Raw genomic sequence first — 16,115 nt, forward strand, 5'->3', positions numbered from 1 at the left:
TTCTAATTTACTGGCTTTTACCTGTGTATATATACATACATATACATGTGTGTGTATATATATATATATATATATATATATATATATATATATATATATATATATATATATATATATATATATATATATATATTGTTTTTAGTAATTAAGTATTAAAACATGAGCAATTACAGTAAGATTGTTTTTCCTAATCATTATTGCCACTTCATTCTACACACTGGCATTTTTAGGTCTTTTTTTTGGGTGGGGGACATATGACACAATTAGGGCTGAAACGACGCGTCGACGTAGTCGACATCATCGGTTACGTAAATACGTCGAGGACGTTTTTGTTCGTCGACGCGTCGCATATTTACGTCACACTACCGTCATGGCGGAGCGCAAAGCAGACGATGCGAGCGGTGCGAGCGAGGGGAAAAAAGCACGCCAAAAGTCATCAAAAGTGTGGGAGTATTTCAATAAACGGCCTAAGAAGAAACGCTACTTTTACTCCGCTACTTTTATCTACATTCAGCTCGCTACTCGCTACTAATTTTTATCGATCTGTTAATGCACGCTTTGTTTGTTTTGGTCTGTCAGACAGACCTTCAAAGTGCCTGCCTTACTGGTGACGTTTCACTTCGTTCCACCAATCAGATGCAGTCACTAGTGACGTTGGACCAATCAAACAGAGCCAGGGGTCACATGACCTGACTGGCTCCGAGCTAACTTCGGGTGTTACCATTTAGTGGTCAATTGTACGGAATATGTACTGTACTGTGCAATCTACTAATAAAAGTTCCAATCAATCAATCAAAAGTGTGAAGGAAAAAATACCCTTTTTTTATTTCAACCGTAAAGACTGACTGCACAGTTCCTGTCTTCACAATAAAAGTCCCGCTCCATCGCGCCTGCGCTTTCAAAATAAGAGTCTCCGAAAGCCAGCGCAAACAAGCTAGCAAGCTACGGAGTTTGCCGCCAATGTATTTCTTGTAAAGGGTATAAAAACGAATATGGAAGGTGGACAAATAAGATGCCAAATAACAACCACTTTCATGTGGTATTAGACAGAGAGGAGGAACTTTTTTTCTCCTCCATTTGAAAACGTGGACGTTACCAGCACTGCTTCCTGATTACAATCAATGCAAGTCATCAGAATCAGGTAATACACCAACTTATATTCTTGTCTTCATGAAAGAAAGGAATCTATATGTTAAACATGCATGTATAATTATTAAAACACCTTTAACATGTAAACAAAAACGGCAAAATAAATAAATATAAATTATATACTGTATATATCAATGTATGTATATATATATATATATATATATATATATGTATGTGTGTGTGTGTGTGTGTGTGTATATATATATATATATATATATATATATATATACACACATATATATATATATATATATATATATATATATATATATATATATATATATATATATATATATATATATATATATATATATATATATATATATATATATATATATATGTGTGTGTGTATGTTACTCAGTACTTGAGTAGTTTTTTCACAACATACTTTTTACTTTTACTCAAGTAAATATTTGGGTGACTACTCCTTAGGTACTTTTACTTGAGTAATAAATCTCTAAAGTAACAGTACTCTTACTTGAGTACAATTTCTGGCTACTCTACCCACCTCTGCTAATAATGTTGTTGTATGCACACTGTGTCGAGCGGAAATGGCCTATCATAGCAGCACAACGGCAGCGTTCTTGCCATCACCATCAACTAGTCAATCGTCCGCGTGAGTATACGTTGTCATCATTACACAAAAACATGAATGTGTCATTTGTATCTGCATTGTAAATTCATAAACTAAAGCACCGTTTCGCTCTGAGAGGAGCGTTTGGCGTGCCTGTTCAGTGTTTACAAAGACGCGCTCCTCTTTAACGCTAACGTTAATTAGTTGTGCAAATACCTTTTACAACATTAACAATTACGTATACTATGTACAAACGAACAATTAACTTTCACTTTAATCATACTATCATTGTTGTGTTATTAAGCAAAATAAGCAAAAGTTTTACTTTTGTTGAAATGTTTACACTGTTGTTACAGAATATTTCGTTTTGCACTTTTTTGTATTGGATGTTTATCTTTATTTTTGCACATTTTAGCAAATAAGCAATACTTTTACTTTTGTTGAAATGTTTACACTGTTACAGAATATTTCCGTTTTGCACTTTTTTGAATTGGATGTTTATCTTTATTTTTGCACATTTAAAGCAAAATAAGCAATACTTTTACTTTTGAAATGCTTATACTATTGCAGAATATTAAGATTTGCACTGGATGTTTACTTTTATATTTGCACATTAAAAGCAAATAAGCTACTTTTAATTTTGTTAAATGTTTACATTGTTACAGAATATTTTGTCATGTTGTTGTCAATGTTGACTGAGTGGCCATACTTTTTTTTGTAAATAAAAGCCATGCCTTTTGAAAAAACTGGCCTACATTTATTTTTTCATCTTCATTTTAAATTAAAAAAAATAATCGGTAAAAGGAAAAATAATCTATAGATTAATCGAAAAAAAAAAAATCTATAGATTAACCGATTAATCGAAAAAATAATCTATAGATTAATCGATAGAAAAATAATCGTTAGCTGCAGCCTTAGACACAATTATATTGTACTGTGGCCTTAATTTCGTGATAATATTATAATATTGCCGGTTTGCGTGCGTGCTGGCAAGTTGTGTGCGTGTTTGAGCGTGAATGCGTCCTCCACATGAAGCTGGTCATTTTGGCAACGCAGACACCCAGACGGCATGTGTTGTTCTGTTCCAAGTCTTTGTTTGCTTCGTCCACATTCATACCCTGGCTTAATGTGTGTGTGTGTGTCTGCACCATGATAAGCGGACTGTTTCCTGCAGGCGGTATTGCTAACTTTGGAGTAAGCAGTGTTTGCTGCTAAGCTGGCTGTAATATGCTTTAGAAGGAACAAGCAGCACCATGCAGTATTTATACCCTCTTTCACTATTTAGGGCCTGCGTTTAAGTAGCTGCTCCACTATACTGACCTCCATTTACGTCCGTGGCTCATTTATGGCACACAGCAATGTTATCCCGGACTTGTTGTACTGTGAAATTTTTATGACGCTTTAGAGCAGGGCGATGTTTCCAATACATTCAGTTGTTTCGGCTCGCCAGGCATAAATATGGACCGCCACAAATAGATTTTGGCACTACCTGTTCGCCCTCCCTGTTATAACTCTGCACAGTAGGTGGCAGCATGCATTAGGGATGCACAGTATTTTTTTTCTCGAGACGATACTGACACAGATAACTTCCTCTTTCTGAAGAGCGATACCAAGTATATATAGTTTTTAAATTTAATTCAAAAAGTCCCACACAATGGACGCCATGTTAATTTTCAATGAGCTCAAGGGCAGAGGTAGGAGACTGGTCTGGCTAATTGGAGCATTATTTTAATGCACAGGCTTACCTGGGTTGAAGCCCAGGAGCCTTAACCCAATCAGGGGCCCCCAATTTTGACGGTGGAATGCAATGATTGGTGTTCACGGCTGTGAATCACAGGGAGCTCTTCTTCATGTAGCGATTGTGTATTCTCTCTAGTGATCGCCGGTGTGAGAGACGAGCGTGATGACTACTGAGCTACGTGCATGCAATATTTGATATAAATGATATGAATTTGACAGACGAAATACGTACCTGGACACAGGAGGGCTTTAAGAACAAAAGCCTAAGGATCTAAATCAGAGCCAATAGTAAGAAATAATTTTAAGTAATCATTTGATATTGTTACATTGTCATTGTGGGTTTTTGTCTGATTATAATTGTGATAAAAAATAAAATCATTCAACGATCCTGATAGGTTGAAATATCAGTATCAGCATTGGTAAGACCGATACTGCCCACGTAATGATTGGTATTGGATTGATACCAAAATTTGTAGTATCTCCCAAAACTAATGTAATGTATCCACATAACAAAATAATATGTTTTTATTACATTTTAACACAAGTGTAGATAGAAACACGTTACAACAGAAATTAACAGGTAGTTTAATAATAGTTTTGAGATAATAATATACAGAGTGTACTCCGCCTTCCGCCCGATTGCAGCTGAGAGAGGCTCCAGCACCCCCCGCGACCCTGAAAGGGATAAGCGGTAGAAAATGGATGAATAGATAATATAACTGATGTAATATGTTACTGCATGTGTCAGCTGCCAAATTAGAAGCCTTTGTATTGTGTTATGAAATATAGTGATGTATATATCGCTATCGCAGGGGGATGCAATTCAGTATATATCGCAATATAGATTTTAGGCCATATCGCCAATTCTTAGTATGATGTCATAATTCCTCATATTGCCACAGTAACTATCATTCCGATATTTATGGTGCTTCTGAGCACACCTATACATAGACGTCTGGTCTGCCAGAGAATACGAAGACGCAGCCGGGATGATCAGTGTTGCATACTTAGTGATTTTGTCAAGTATTCAGACAACTTTCAGATACTTAAAAAATAAATAAAAAAGAGACTCGCAAGTTATTTCTTGAATTATTGTCTTTTGGAGACTGACATGAAAGCAAGCATCGTCCCTTGAAAAAATTTACCCAATAAAGTTAAGTTCTATTTCTTAACATTGCCATAATGCATCCTTTCCTCCAGGGTGCATATGGATTACGTGCGTCATCCCCGATTATTCAAATTAGTGTGTAAAAGAACTATGTATGCACGTTGCTGTTTCTTTTCCTTTTTTTAATGCGCATCATTAGGAGTGACTGACAGCTTTGTCCTTGAAGTAAATGTTTTTTTTTTCAAGAGCTACATTGTCCAAAGCAACATCAGCCCAGGTCCAAATGACAACATAAAAAGGGTATTGGCTTTCAGTAATGAATGTTGAGCAATCAAGTCATGTGTTTTTTTCCTTCAAAAGGTCAACCAGAGGCGACTTTGATTGCTTTTCGACTATAAAGTGGCGTGTTTACGCTGCGACACATTCTGTTGAATACAATTGGAATGGAACCTGAGATACGACATGTCTAATGATTGACTCCACACGCAAGTCCCCTCTCATAAAGCACGCAGTCAGTGTGATGCCAGTATGCAGAAAGTGTGATATGACACGGTGCATCATCAGGCAGCATGGTGGGCGTGCTATTGATCCAATCAGCGAGCACAAATGAGACGGTCAACTAAAAAACATCAATCAGAGGAAGTGGCACTCTTATGTCCTCATCCATTAATGTCAACAACTTAGGGCTGAGCATTATGGCTGAAAAGGACCAGGAGAAAAAATATATTAAATGTAAATTTTTTTTTTTTAAATGTAACCTCCTTCTGACTATAATGTCCTTAGCTAACAAGACAGAAAGGACATTTCAACACAAGCATGGAAATCACTCAATGTAAACAAAATTCTAAAATGACATTGAACACTTACCGGTAACAACAACCTCCTAAAATGAAAGTGCAAAAATAAGGAATAAATAAGAGAGGCTTTAGTGCCAGAAAAGTTACAGCTGTGCTCTAAAGGGTGAGCGTGGCTAAGGTGGTGTAGTATTACCGGTATTGGTGGTGGGGAGCGCCTTGCATTATTTACAGACCACATTGGTCTGTCTACAGTGCCTTTAAAAAAAAAAACCCCAAAAAACAAAAACTGCCATACTGTCAAGGTGACTTTTCCTCTTTCATCGACAATTTTTTGTCTATTGCAATATTTACAGTGCATCCAAAAAGTATTCACAGCGCTTCAATTTTTACACATTTCATGTAACAGCCTTATTTCAAAATGGAATAAATTAATTTTTATCCTTTAAATTTTACAAACAATACCCCACCCATAATGACGTAAAAAGTTTTTTTTGTTTTTTTTTTAATCAGCAAATTTATTAAAAATAAAAAAATCACATGTACATAATTTAAGTATTCACAGCCTTTGCTCAATACTTTGTTTATGCACCTTTGGCAACAATTACAGCCTCAAGTCTTTTTGAATACGATGCCACAAGCTTGGCACACCTATCTTTTTTGTAAAACTACATTGAAAAATTCACAGATCACAATTTTAGCCTTAAAAATTCCATTTTGACACTTATTAAGGTATGTAATTAGGTTAATATATGCATGCTATGCTCTTAAATTTCACTATTGCCATAAATCTCCTCTGTAATGTTCTGATGTGGGCCATATTTAATTTTTTTCTTGGAATAAGCAATGAGCCAATAAACTGCAGGCTGCTAAAAGCACTGTTTCTCTTTAATGGCCCCCCTGGTGTAGTATGTAAAGTATAAAATAAATGCTCATCAGTGTGTCATCTTATGTTAGTTGGCTTCAGTGAACCTTAAGATATCATAGCATGAATCGATACTCGGGGTGTCCCGATACAACTTTTTCACATATGATATCTGCAGGAATCATACATACCGGTACTTTATTTTGGAGTGTGGAATGTTATAAAGTATTTCATCAAGTGAAAGGAGTCAAACAAATAATGGTAGGTATGAAAAACACTAACCTTTTTGTTATTAACTGTCCGGAATTAACTTATGCTGTCTTTAAGTTTAAGTGGACTGGTAATTGTTTGTTGGTGATACCTAGTGGCTAATATAATTCCTGAAGTTAAGCTCATTACAGAGTAAGTTGAATGATGCGGAAACGTTTGTTGCTGAATACTTTCTAATACGCTTATCACTATAATTATTTGATACTTATTTATATTGACAAATGTGCTGATTTAGACTGCACTATTGTTCAATTATTATTATTATTATTATGTACGTCTAGCTTGTGTTGTTGTGTAGCTGCTAGCTCCTCGTAGTCTATAGCCTAGCATGTTTACCTTTTGTAAATGACTAAAATAGAAGAAAAGACCAAGCTTGTGTGCTTATTGGAGGACAATGTTTACTGACTGTCTAGCTGCAGGACAGGGACACCCTTAATCAATACATACTGAATATTTTGTGTATCCACTGTTTGTCTGAGACAGACATAGACATTAAAACAGAAATATACAGTTTTTTGAAAAAACATCAAAGTCAATTACAGTATTACTGTTGTTCCAACATGGCTCGTTTAATCAAATGTTTTCAACATGTCTTATTTTGTTGCGGGTTCTTTAGGCTTTGACATAATTTCCTGTGTGTTAGCATCATCTTGCCTTGGCAACTATATAGTCTGTTCTCCAAAACAGGGGTTATGTGTGTGCTACCTCTGTGTTTCTCTTGTCTGTTCTCCAGTCAAAGGTTCTCGTCCCGGTAAAAACGTGCAGCTGACCGAGAATGAGATCCGCGGCCTCTGCCTCAAGTCTCGTGAGATCTTCCTTAGTCAGCCCATCCTGCTGGAGCTGGAGGCCCCCCTCAAAATCTGTGGTGAGCATCACTGCAGGTTCACTCAGCCTCCTACCTAACAAAAGTGCACTTTCACTGCCCTCTGCTGCCCCCTGCAGGCGACGTCCACGGCCAGTACTACGACCTGCTGCGGCTCTTTGAGTACGGAGGCTTCCCACCTGAGAGCAACTATCTGTTTCTGGGAGACTACGTGGACCGGGGGAAGCAGTCGCTAGAGACCATCTGCCTGCTCCTGGCCTACAAGATCAAGTACCCAGAGAACTTCTTCCTGCTGCGTGGCAACCACGAGTGCGCGTCCATCAATCGAATCTATGGCTTTTATGACGAGTGTGCGTGCGCAGGAGATATTATGAAATATTTGCTGTGTTGGCCATCACTGAATTTTGTTGTTGTTCTTGTTGCAGGCAAGCGAAGGTATAACATTAAACTGTGGAAAACCTTCACAGACTGTTTCAACTGTTTACCAGTGGCTGCTATTGTTGATGAGAAGATCTTCTGCTGCCATGGAGGTAAGGCCTTGTCTTGGCAACGGGATTTTATTCATTGCTATTATGAACAATTCAAGATAAAAATATCAAAAATGTCCAAACTTTTTCAGTGAGGGGTGCACACAAAAAAGGAAGCATGTTGGAGCCACCTTGATTCTTCTCATGCATTGACTGGAAATATGTTTCTATAGTTACATGACATTGAGTGACCTATGACTAGGAATGGGTACCGAACTAGGTATCTTTATAGGCACCGACTGAATTTTGTCAGTACTACCAGTGAGGGCTGGGCGATTATATGATCGTGATTAATTTGAGTTTGATTAAGGTGATCAGCTGTTCACATATTTCCTAGATCAAACATGGCGGAACGGTTTGTTGGAAGTTACCGCAGTAGTAAACAGTAGGGAAGCAACGATGCGCGGTATAATCCTGAACGGAACAATCCGTGTGTTTTTGTGAAAGTGTTTGTGTCCGTGTGTGTGCGCGACATCCCGTTCCACGGCGTGAAAGTCAGGCTCGTCACATTTAATGTTCAATTAGCCTCTTCCCCTTCTTAAACAGCTGGAAGTGCAGACCAGAAGAATAAAATATGACTACACTAGCATAGAAGGTGAAACAACATTTAGAAGGAGCAGTCGCTTTACTTTCACTATCTGCTGCAGTTTACCAGTAATCCGGCCCTGAATGGGGACTTGCAGGCACTCACAGGAGTCTTTATTAGTCCTGAGAGGGAGAATCAACTCATTCAATCAGAAAAAGGCATTTTTATATTAAAATATTTTTTAATCACACTTTTTTGTTCCTGTCTGCAAAAATTCAACTCCTCTGTTATAACATGTACCAAAAAACTCTACAGACACTTTGTGTTCAAATCATTTTTGAGTTTGTGGATAAAAAACATTTTGTTCCTGAAATAATCATTAAACTTGTTAGTATAAATTATCCCACAGTACCTCAAATTCAACTGCACTTTAATTTACTTTTATTCAATATATGCTACAGTATTTGAGTTTTAAAAACTCCACAATGTGTGTCACCACTGGTGAGAAGCACAGATGTATACAAATAATTAAAGAACACAAAAAATAATGTACCATTTGAAAGTGTTGTTTAGAAATGCTAACTTGAAATAAAAGTCTTGTAGTATTCACTACACCAATTATACTTTGTTTACCGCATATTAAGTTTGTGATGACGTGCAAAATAACAAAAGAACTTTGAGAGGAAAGAAAAGTTGTCTTTACTCACAAAATGTACCGAAAAAGAAGCAAAACTGTGGGCCTAAGACCGAAGTATGGACCGGAGCGTGGGTTACCTGTACTGTTGCACCTCTAGTAAACACAAATATAGATATGAACAAAATGACAATTGTCAGCTGTTAGCATATATGACCTCTCGCAGACATAGTGGAAATGTCTGTTACAAGGTACTGCAATAATAAACAATGGGGATGCTCGGTATACTCCTGCACGGGACAATACGACTCTAATTTTTTTTTTAATTGTGAAAAATAATCAAATCGGATGATATGAAAAATGTAATTGTGAGAATTTTTTGTGCCATATCACCCAGCTTTACCTTTTTAAATGTGACATTAAAAATTGTATTTAATTTTTTTAAACAATTAACATTTACTAACACACTAAAGTACTGAAATTTGGTACCGTTTGTGGCGGTATCGATTCCCACATACTGAGAATTGCTACCGTATCGGTTCAAATGTTAACCTACCTACCCCTTCCCATGACCATATCTCCCTCGTCAGGTCTGTCGCCTGACCTCCAGTCCATGGAGCAGATCCGCCGGGTCATGCGGCCGACAGATGTGCCCGACCAGGGCCTGCTATGCGACCTGCTGTGGGCTGACCCGGACAAAGACGTGCTGGGCTGGGGCGAAAACGACCGCGGCGTCTCCTTCACGTTCGGCGCCGACGTTGTGGCCAAATTTCTACACAAACATGACATGGACCTAATATGCAGGGCGCATCAGGTATCATCCTGCTCGCTAGTGTGGATCTAAATGCCTCGTTATGTTGATAACGCTGACTATTCTGTTCTTTGTGAAGGTGGTGGAAGACGGCTACGAGTTCTTTGCCAAAAGGCAACTGGTGACTCTCTTCTCTGCTCCCAACTACTGTGGCGAGTTTGACAATGCCGGCGCCATGATGAGCGTGGACGAAACGCTCATGTGCTCCTTCCAGGTGTGTGTTTGTGCCAGGCAGGCCTGGTTTATGCTTCGGTGTTGAGGAACCAGTCTGCTTCTCCCCCTCCAAACCTCTTGCTTAGCTTGATGTGCACCTTCCAAAAACACAAACTTTGCCTACTGTGAATAATCCGCACGTGTCGTTCACAGGGTGTACAACTAGGGCTGGGCAATACGGCTGTAAACTATCATAATTCAAGTGTTTTTAGCGGTCGATATTGTTAGTTTTGATCATTTTTAGGACTCATCGAAAGTAAGGCCCAGTAGAAAAATATTTTAAAGGTAAACATTTTTATTTCAAATGTAACCTTCCTCTTATTCTAATTCCCTCAGCTATGCAGGCAGAAAGGAAAGAAAATGTCAGCACAATCATGGAAAACCATCAATGTAAACAAATGTGTAAAATCACTTTGAACACTTCCAATAATCTCTTTAAAATTAAAGTAAAAAAAAAAAAAGGAATATATAAGAAATGCGTTGTGTACAAAATAGTGCAAAGTGTGAAAATGTAAATAGAGAAACCTTAGAAGAACTATTTTCTGCGTGTTTAGTTGAAGCTTTGCTCTAAAGGGTGAGTGTGGCTAAGGTGGTGCGGTATTACCGGTCTTGGTGGAGACGAGCGCCTTGCATCATTTACAGACCACATTGGTTAGACTACCGTCCCTTTTAAAAAAATTAAAAAAAATCCAAAAAACTGTCATACTGTCGAGGTGACTTTTCCTGTTTGATCCACAATTTCTTTATTTTTGTCATGGTTGCCCCCTGAGTGCACACACTTAACGGGGAACCACATCTTTTGGGGAATTTTGCCTATCGTTCACAATCATGATGAGAGACAAGAACACACATATTTTTTTAGGTCCTAAAGATGATAAAAAACATTTGCTAGATGCGGCTAATGGGAGTCACCTTTTTAGCCTTCAAAGCCCTTTAAAAACATCAAAACCCTCCAACGTTTTATATACACACTACAAGTGTATATAAAATGTAGTAACAGACACATTCATAAAAATATGTGATGTGTTTAACACTTACCATATTTTAGTCATTCCTGGAACTTCTTTGCTAAGCGCATTTATTTCTGTATGTTGAAGAGGTTCATTTAGCCTCCTAATGTGTATTTATAAGTGGTTGATTTATATAGGCTAGTAAGGTAAAGTTTTGTACCTGACAAGTTTCGGCTGTCTTGCTTCTGCAGCCTTCATCAGAGGTGTCACGTGATGTTAGCGTGACACAATCTGTGACGTGTTATACGGATTATTTCCGTTTACATAGCAGTACACTTCCGACTTCCGGAAACAAATGTGTGTCCTACTTCTGTAAACAAACGCAAATGTTTTTTAATCAGGGCAGACTTGGTAACAGACAACAAAGACTATTTTTAGACAATTAAGGATTCACAACTTTATCTTTTTGAAGCTGAATATATGGAGGATGAACTCCTGCTTCGACATAGCAGCACACTTCCGACTTCCGGCAACAAATGTGTGTCCTACTTCTGTAAACAAACGCAAATGTTTTTTAATCATAGCATACTTGGTAACAGTCAACAAAGACTATTTTTAGACAATTAAGGATTCACAACTTTATCTTTTTGAAGCTGAATATATGGAGGATGAACTCCTGCTTCGAGAAACAAGCATGAAGGAAGGGTGATTACTTGTTGGCGCAGACGGAATCCGAGAGAGTGAGGTCGGCATGACTTGCGGGTATAAATGTGCTCTGCGGACAAATATGGCGTGCTTACCCAAAGTCAACTTGAAAAAACTTTCCTGGCCAGTTGAACCAAACCGACAACTGTCCATCGAGTGAGTCACTATAATATTGATCATGATACACACAGCACGTCATGCGTGTTATTATAGCTACAGTACATACACTGTCAAACTAGCTGTGTACAAACACGATGAAATACTTTACACATACTGTAATATGATTTTTCATGTTTTTCAGTCAGTACAGATTGGTGTCCTATCGCATTGTGTTGTGTATTACAAACTCAAGTGATTCAGCTGCTGACGCAAAAGTGAACTTATCTCTTACCGTAGTTAGCTTACGACTAATACTTTAGGCATGCCGTCCTAAAACGATGTGTTACTATGCTGGAAAAAAAGAGTTCCTCAGTGTTCGCTCTTACTATAACTGTGTTGCTACAGCTTGGTTATTATACAGGTTACCGAACGTAAATGAAGTAATGTTGGTGGTTTTTGAATGCATATTTAAAGTGATTTAGCAGCAGAATAGATTGCTTCCATTAGCTGCATTGCTAGCCACCAAACACGAGCCGATTTTTACAAATTAGAATGCAAAAAAACCCCAAACTTTTGTCTTCCCGTCTCATTAGAATTGTGAACGACAGGTAAAACTCCAAAAAAGTGCAGTTTCCCTTTAACCCCGGACGCAGAAGCTCTAAAGTAGCTTCAAAAGAAGCAGCATAAACTGAGGTTTAGCGGTTTGCTTGTCCTCAATCAATCAATCAATCAATCTTTATTTATATAGCCCTAAATCACAAGTGTCTCAAAGGGCTGCACAAGCCACAACGACATCCTCGGTACAAAGCCCACATAAGGGCAAGGAAAAACTCACCCCAGTGGGACGTCGATGTGAATGACTATGAGAAACCTTGGAGAGGACCGCATATGTGGGTAACCCCCCCCCCTCTAGGGGAGACCGAAAGCAATGGATGTCGAGTGGGTCTGACATAATATTGTGAGAGTCCAGTCCATAGTGGATCCAACATAATAGTAAGAGTCCAGTCCATAGTGGGGCCAGCAGGACACCATCCCGAGCGGAGACGGGTCAGCAGCGCAGAGATGTTCTCAGCCGATGCACAGGCGAGCGGTCCACCCCGGGTCCCGACTCTGGACAGCCAGCACTTCATCCATGGCCACCGGACCTGTGCCCCCCCCCCCCCCCCCCTCAAGGAAAAGGGGAGCAGAGGAGAAAAGAAAAGAAACGGCAGATCAACTGGTCTAACAGGGGCGCTATTTAAAGGCTAGAGTATACAAATGAGTCCTGTCATGTTTCACTCTGCAAACGCGCGTTAGATGTTAAAGGTGTACCTCAAGATAACCCTGATGTTGACAACTATTGAGTTTCAACTTTCCTTTTGTGTGTAAAACTAAACTTTTCTTGTCCGGTGCAGATCCTGAAGCCAGCAGATAAGAAGTTGTATCCTTACGGAGGAGGTGCAGGAATGGGCTCTGGAAGACCAGTCACCCCGCCAAGAAATTCCGCCAAGGCCGCTAAGGCTAAGAAATAACACCCACTAGCTCCTCCCCCTCCCCCTTCCCTGCAAGGCCTCGCCCCTTCCCAGTCAGCCCACTGCTCTTTTTTTTTATTTGGATTTTAATTTTGACATCCTTCTCATGAAATCATGTCCAGTCTTGTTTATTTTGTCTGCGTCACACAGACTGCTTTCATTTCATCTTCTTCCGCCTCGTCCTCGGTTTTTTTCCTGTCACCTTCGAGGTAACCGAGCTGTTCATCTCTTAGGCTCTCTACATTTTTTATGCTGTTTTGGTGACGGGATGGAGGGGGTGTGGCATGCTAACATGCTACAAGGGCACATAGCACACGCTGGGTGGATCAGTTGATTCACTCAAAACTTCCTCTTTAAACAGTTAAGAGCCCATTCATGCTATTTTGTACATATGTGAAATCCACATGTCCCCCGCCCCCCTTCTTTAGTTCACTGAAGTTAAATAATAAAAACAAGCTTTTGTTTGAACGATGCCGCCACGCAGACCACTTTGTTTTCATGGCGGCGCTTGCCATGAAGCTGATCCCAAATATGTCCTGATCCAGTGACGTTACTGTAAAAGAGGTGTTGGGCGAGGGCAGCCTCAAGGGTCTTGACGTGAGTTGTCTCACAGGAAGTTGGTGAATCAGGGCACCTACCCTTTGATGTCAAGACCACTTCACTGCAGCCTGTAAAAGACGCAACAATTATACAAGGCAGCGGATGCTTAGTGGAGGTTGCCATGACAACTTGATCAAGTGCTCTAAGCAGATTGACCTGTTTTTTTTGTTTGTTTTTTTGAGGGGGTGGGAAACAAGAGCCATAGACAGAATAGCAACATTGTAACTTCGAAACATTCATCTTGTAACTAAAGTGCAAAACTCAAATCATGTGGCTGAATTCTCATCCATGCTTGCCCCGCCCTTTTCCCTATGCCCCTCCCCTGCCGTGCACGGAGTCAATAAGGCAAAACAGGGTGTTGTCGCTCCTGGCGGAAACATATCTCTCCGCAGTATTTCAGGGTTTCCTCAATGCTCATTTCTCACCGCCGTCTGTCCTCGTCTTCTGCACAGTACAACTTCCCGCGCTCGCTAACGAAAGTTTGAACTCGCATCAGTAACCAGACACTGCATACGTGTTCCATCCACTGAGATCCACTCAGGAAGCGAAACGTTTATCAGGGAAAAAAAACTAAACTAAATGAAATCAAAACTATTTGTGTACAGATCCCTGCAGGTCATGTGACTTTGAAAGAAATGCTAAAAAGTGCTGATGGAGAATGCTTCCAAAGATGCAGCGAGACAAATGACTCATTAGTCCAAGTCGGAGTTGGAATAATTAAAAAAATATTAATGACTTATTTTAGTGCTTAAAAACATCATGAAAAGCGGTCCACTTCCATCCCCATTGCTGTACAAACATCTGCTTCTTTTGTTTTTTACTTCACGTTGACCATTGCTAAGTGCTTGTTCACATTGTTTTTACTGACAAATTAATCTTTATATAGTAGATTTTATTATTTGTGTAGTTTTTTTTTTCTTATTTAATGGATCAGGGATGTTTTCCACCATGTCCTGTCACTGGATATGTCACAACACCATCAGATGATTCCGATATTTAAAAAGAAAAACATGCGAAACTAACAATAATCTTTGTATTTCTTTAGTTCTCAATCTATTGCAATTTGTCTCTGTTAAAGTATAGAAATTAAACTATACATAGACTTTGTATATTTGTGTCTGGTTGTTTATTTGGGTATGTGTGTTTTGCAATGTGACACCTCAGCCTCAAATATTTTGTTACTTAACGAACGATACCTGTTAGCATGCTTATGTTAGTATGCCGGCACCTCATTTTGTAGGTATACACCTCAGTCATCTTTTGGTACTTGATGCATGCTAACGTAAGCATGCTAGCATTTTAAATGAATTTTTAATGTACACACCTCAGAATAATATATTTTGGTACTTGACGCATGTTACAGTTAGCATTTTACCATGCTCACAATAGTATGAGCTTTTTAAGCATATTTAGGATGTTTACACTTAAGTGTCATATTTTTGTATTTATCTCATGCTAACTGTAAACATGCTATTGTTAACATAATACTGTTAGCATGTAAGCTTTTTTAGTTAATTTTACTCACATATTTTTTGTTACTTGATGCTATCTAAGGAGTGTGCTAACTGTTAGCATTTCAGTTCGGCTTTGGCTCTTCAGCATTCACACAAAATTTCTACGGAAATTGCATTTTGTAGCTCTCTGAAAAAAATATTTATATTGTACTGGTTTTAACAGTGAAAACTACCAAATCGGGCCCCTGCATCCTCTGATTTGTCGGTCTGTGGCCCTCAATGGAAAATGTTTGGGCACCCCTGTTCTAAATACCTCGCTGAATGCACAACAAACATGTTACTTTTTGGCATGTGCGGTCTGGCGTTCATGCGTAAAGAAACATGGTAAAACATTGTTTCCCTGTGCAAACCACAAGGCTATTTCTCCCCCTTCATTGGGGTTATGCACTGTCATGTTATTTGACCATACGTTGTATTTGTTATTAGATTAGAAAGTTTACATGTTGCAAATATAAATGTCCCAACATTGCACAAATGGATTTGCTGTACATACAAGTGAATTAATCTCTCTAGTCCGAGTTGACCATGCATAATAGATAGTTTTAACCATATGGGACTTTCGCAAACGAATCAACGCTTCTTTTAAGTGAATGACAAGAACCAATTTGCAGTTGTTTGGGAGCCGGTTTTTATACACCTGCAGATACAATGTCACCTGACAACCAACTAATCTAAAAATTAAACTTTTATTAATTTTTTTTT

General features: G+C 38.8%; 1 protein-coding gene across 1 annotated transcript in view; it reads left to right on the plus strand.

Annotated features, from left to right (window-relative positions):
• Positions 1 to 15,006, plus strand: part of ppp1caa (protein phosphatase 1, catalytic subunit, alpha isozyme a) — a 26,637-nt gene extending 11,631 nt beyond the window's left edge. The window contains exons 3-8 of the mRNA XM_061981382.2: positions 7,234 to 7,365; positions 7,443 to 7,673; positions 7,749 to 7,853; positions 9,601 to 9,824; positions 9,901 to 10,035; positions 13,183 to 15,006. Of these exons, the coding sequence (XP_061837366.1) occupies positions 7,234 to 7,365; positions 7,443 to 7,673; positions 7,749 to 7,853; positions 9,601 to 9,824; positions 9,901 to 10,035; positions 13,183 to 13,299 (944 nt within the window). The 3' untranslated portion in view covers positions 13,300 to 15,006. The remainder of the gene's footprint in view (positions 1 to 7,233; positions 7,366 to 7,442; positions 7,674 to 7,748; positions 7,854 to 9,600; positions 9,825 to 9,900; positions 10,036 to 13,182) is intronic.
• The last annotated feature ends 1,109 nt before the right edge of the window (positions 15,007 to 16,115 follow it).

Source organism: Nerophis lumbriciformis, linkage group LG24 (genome assembly GCF_033978685.3).
Source record: "Nerophis lumbriciformis linkage group LG24, RoL_Nlum_v2.1, whole genome shotgun sequence".
NCBI lineage: Eukaryota > Metazoa > Chordata > Actinopteri > Syngnathiformes > Syngnathidae > Nerophis > Nerophis lumbriciformis.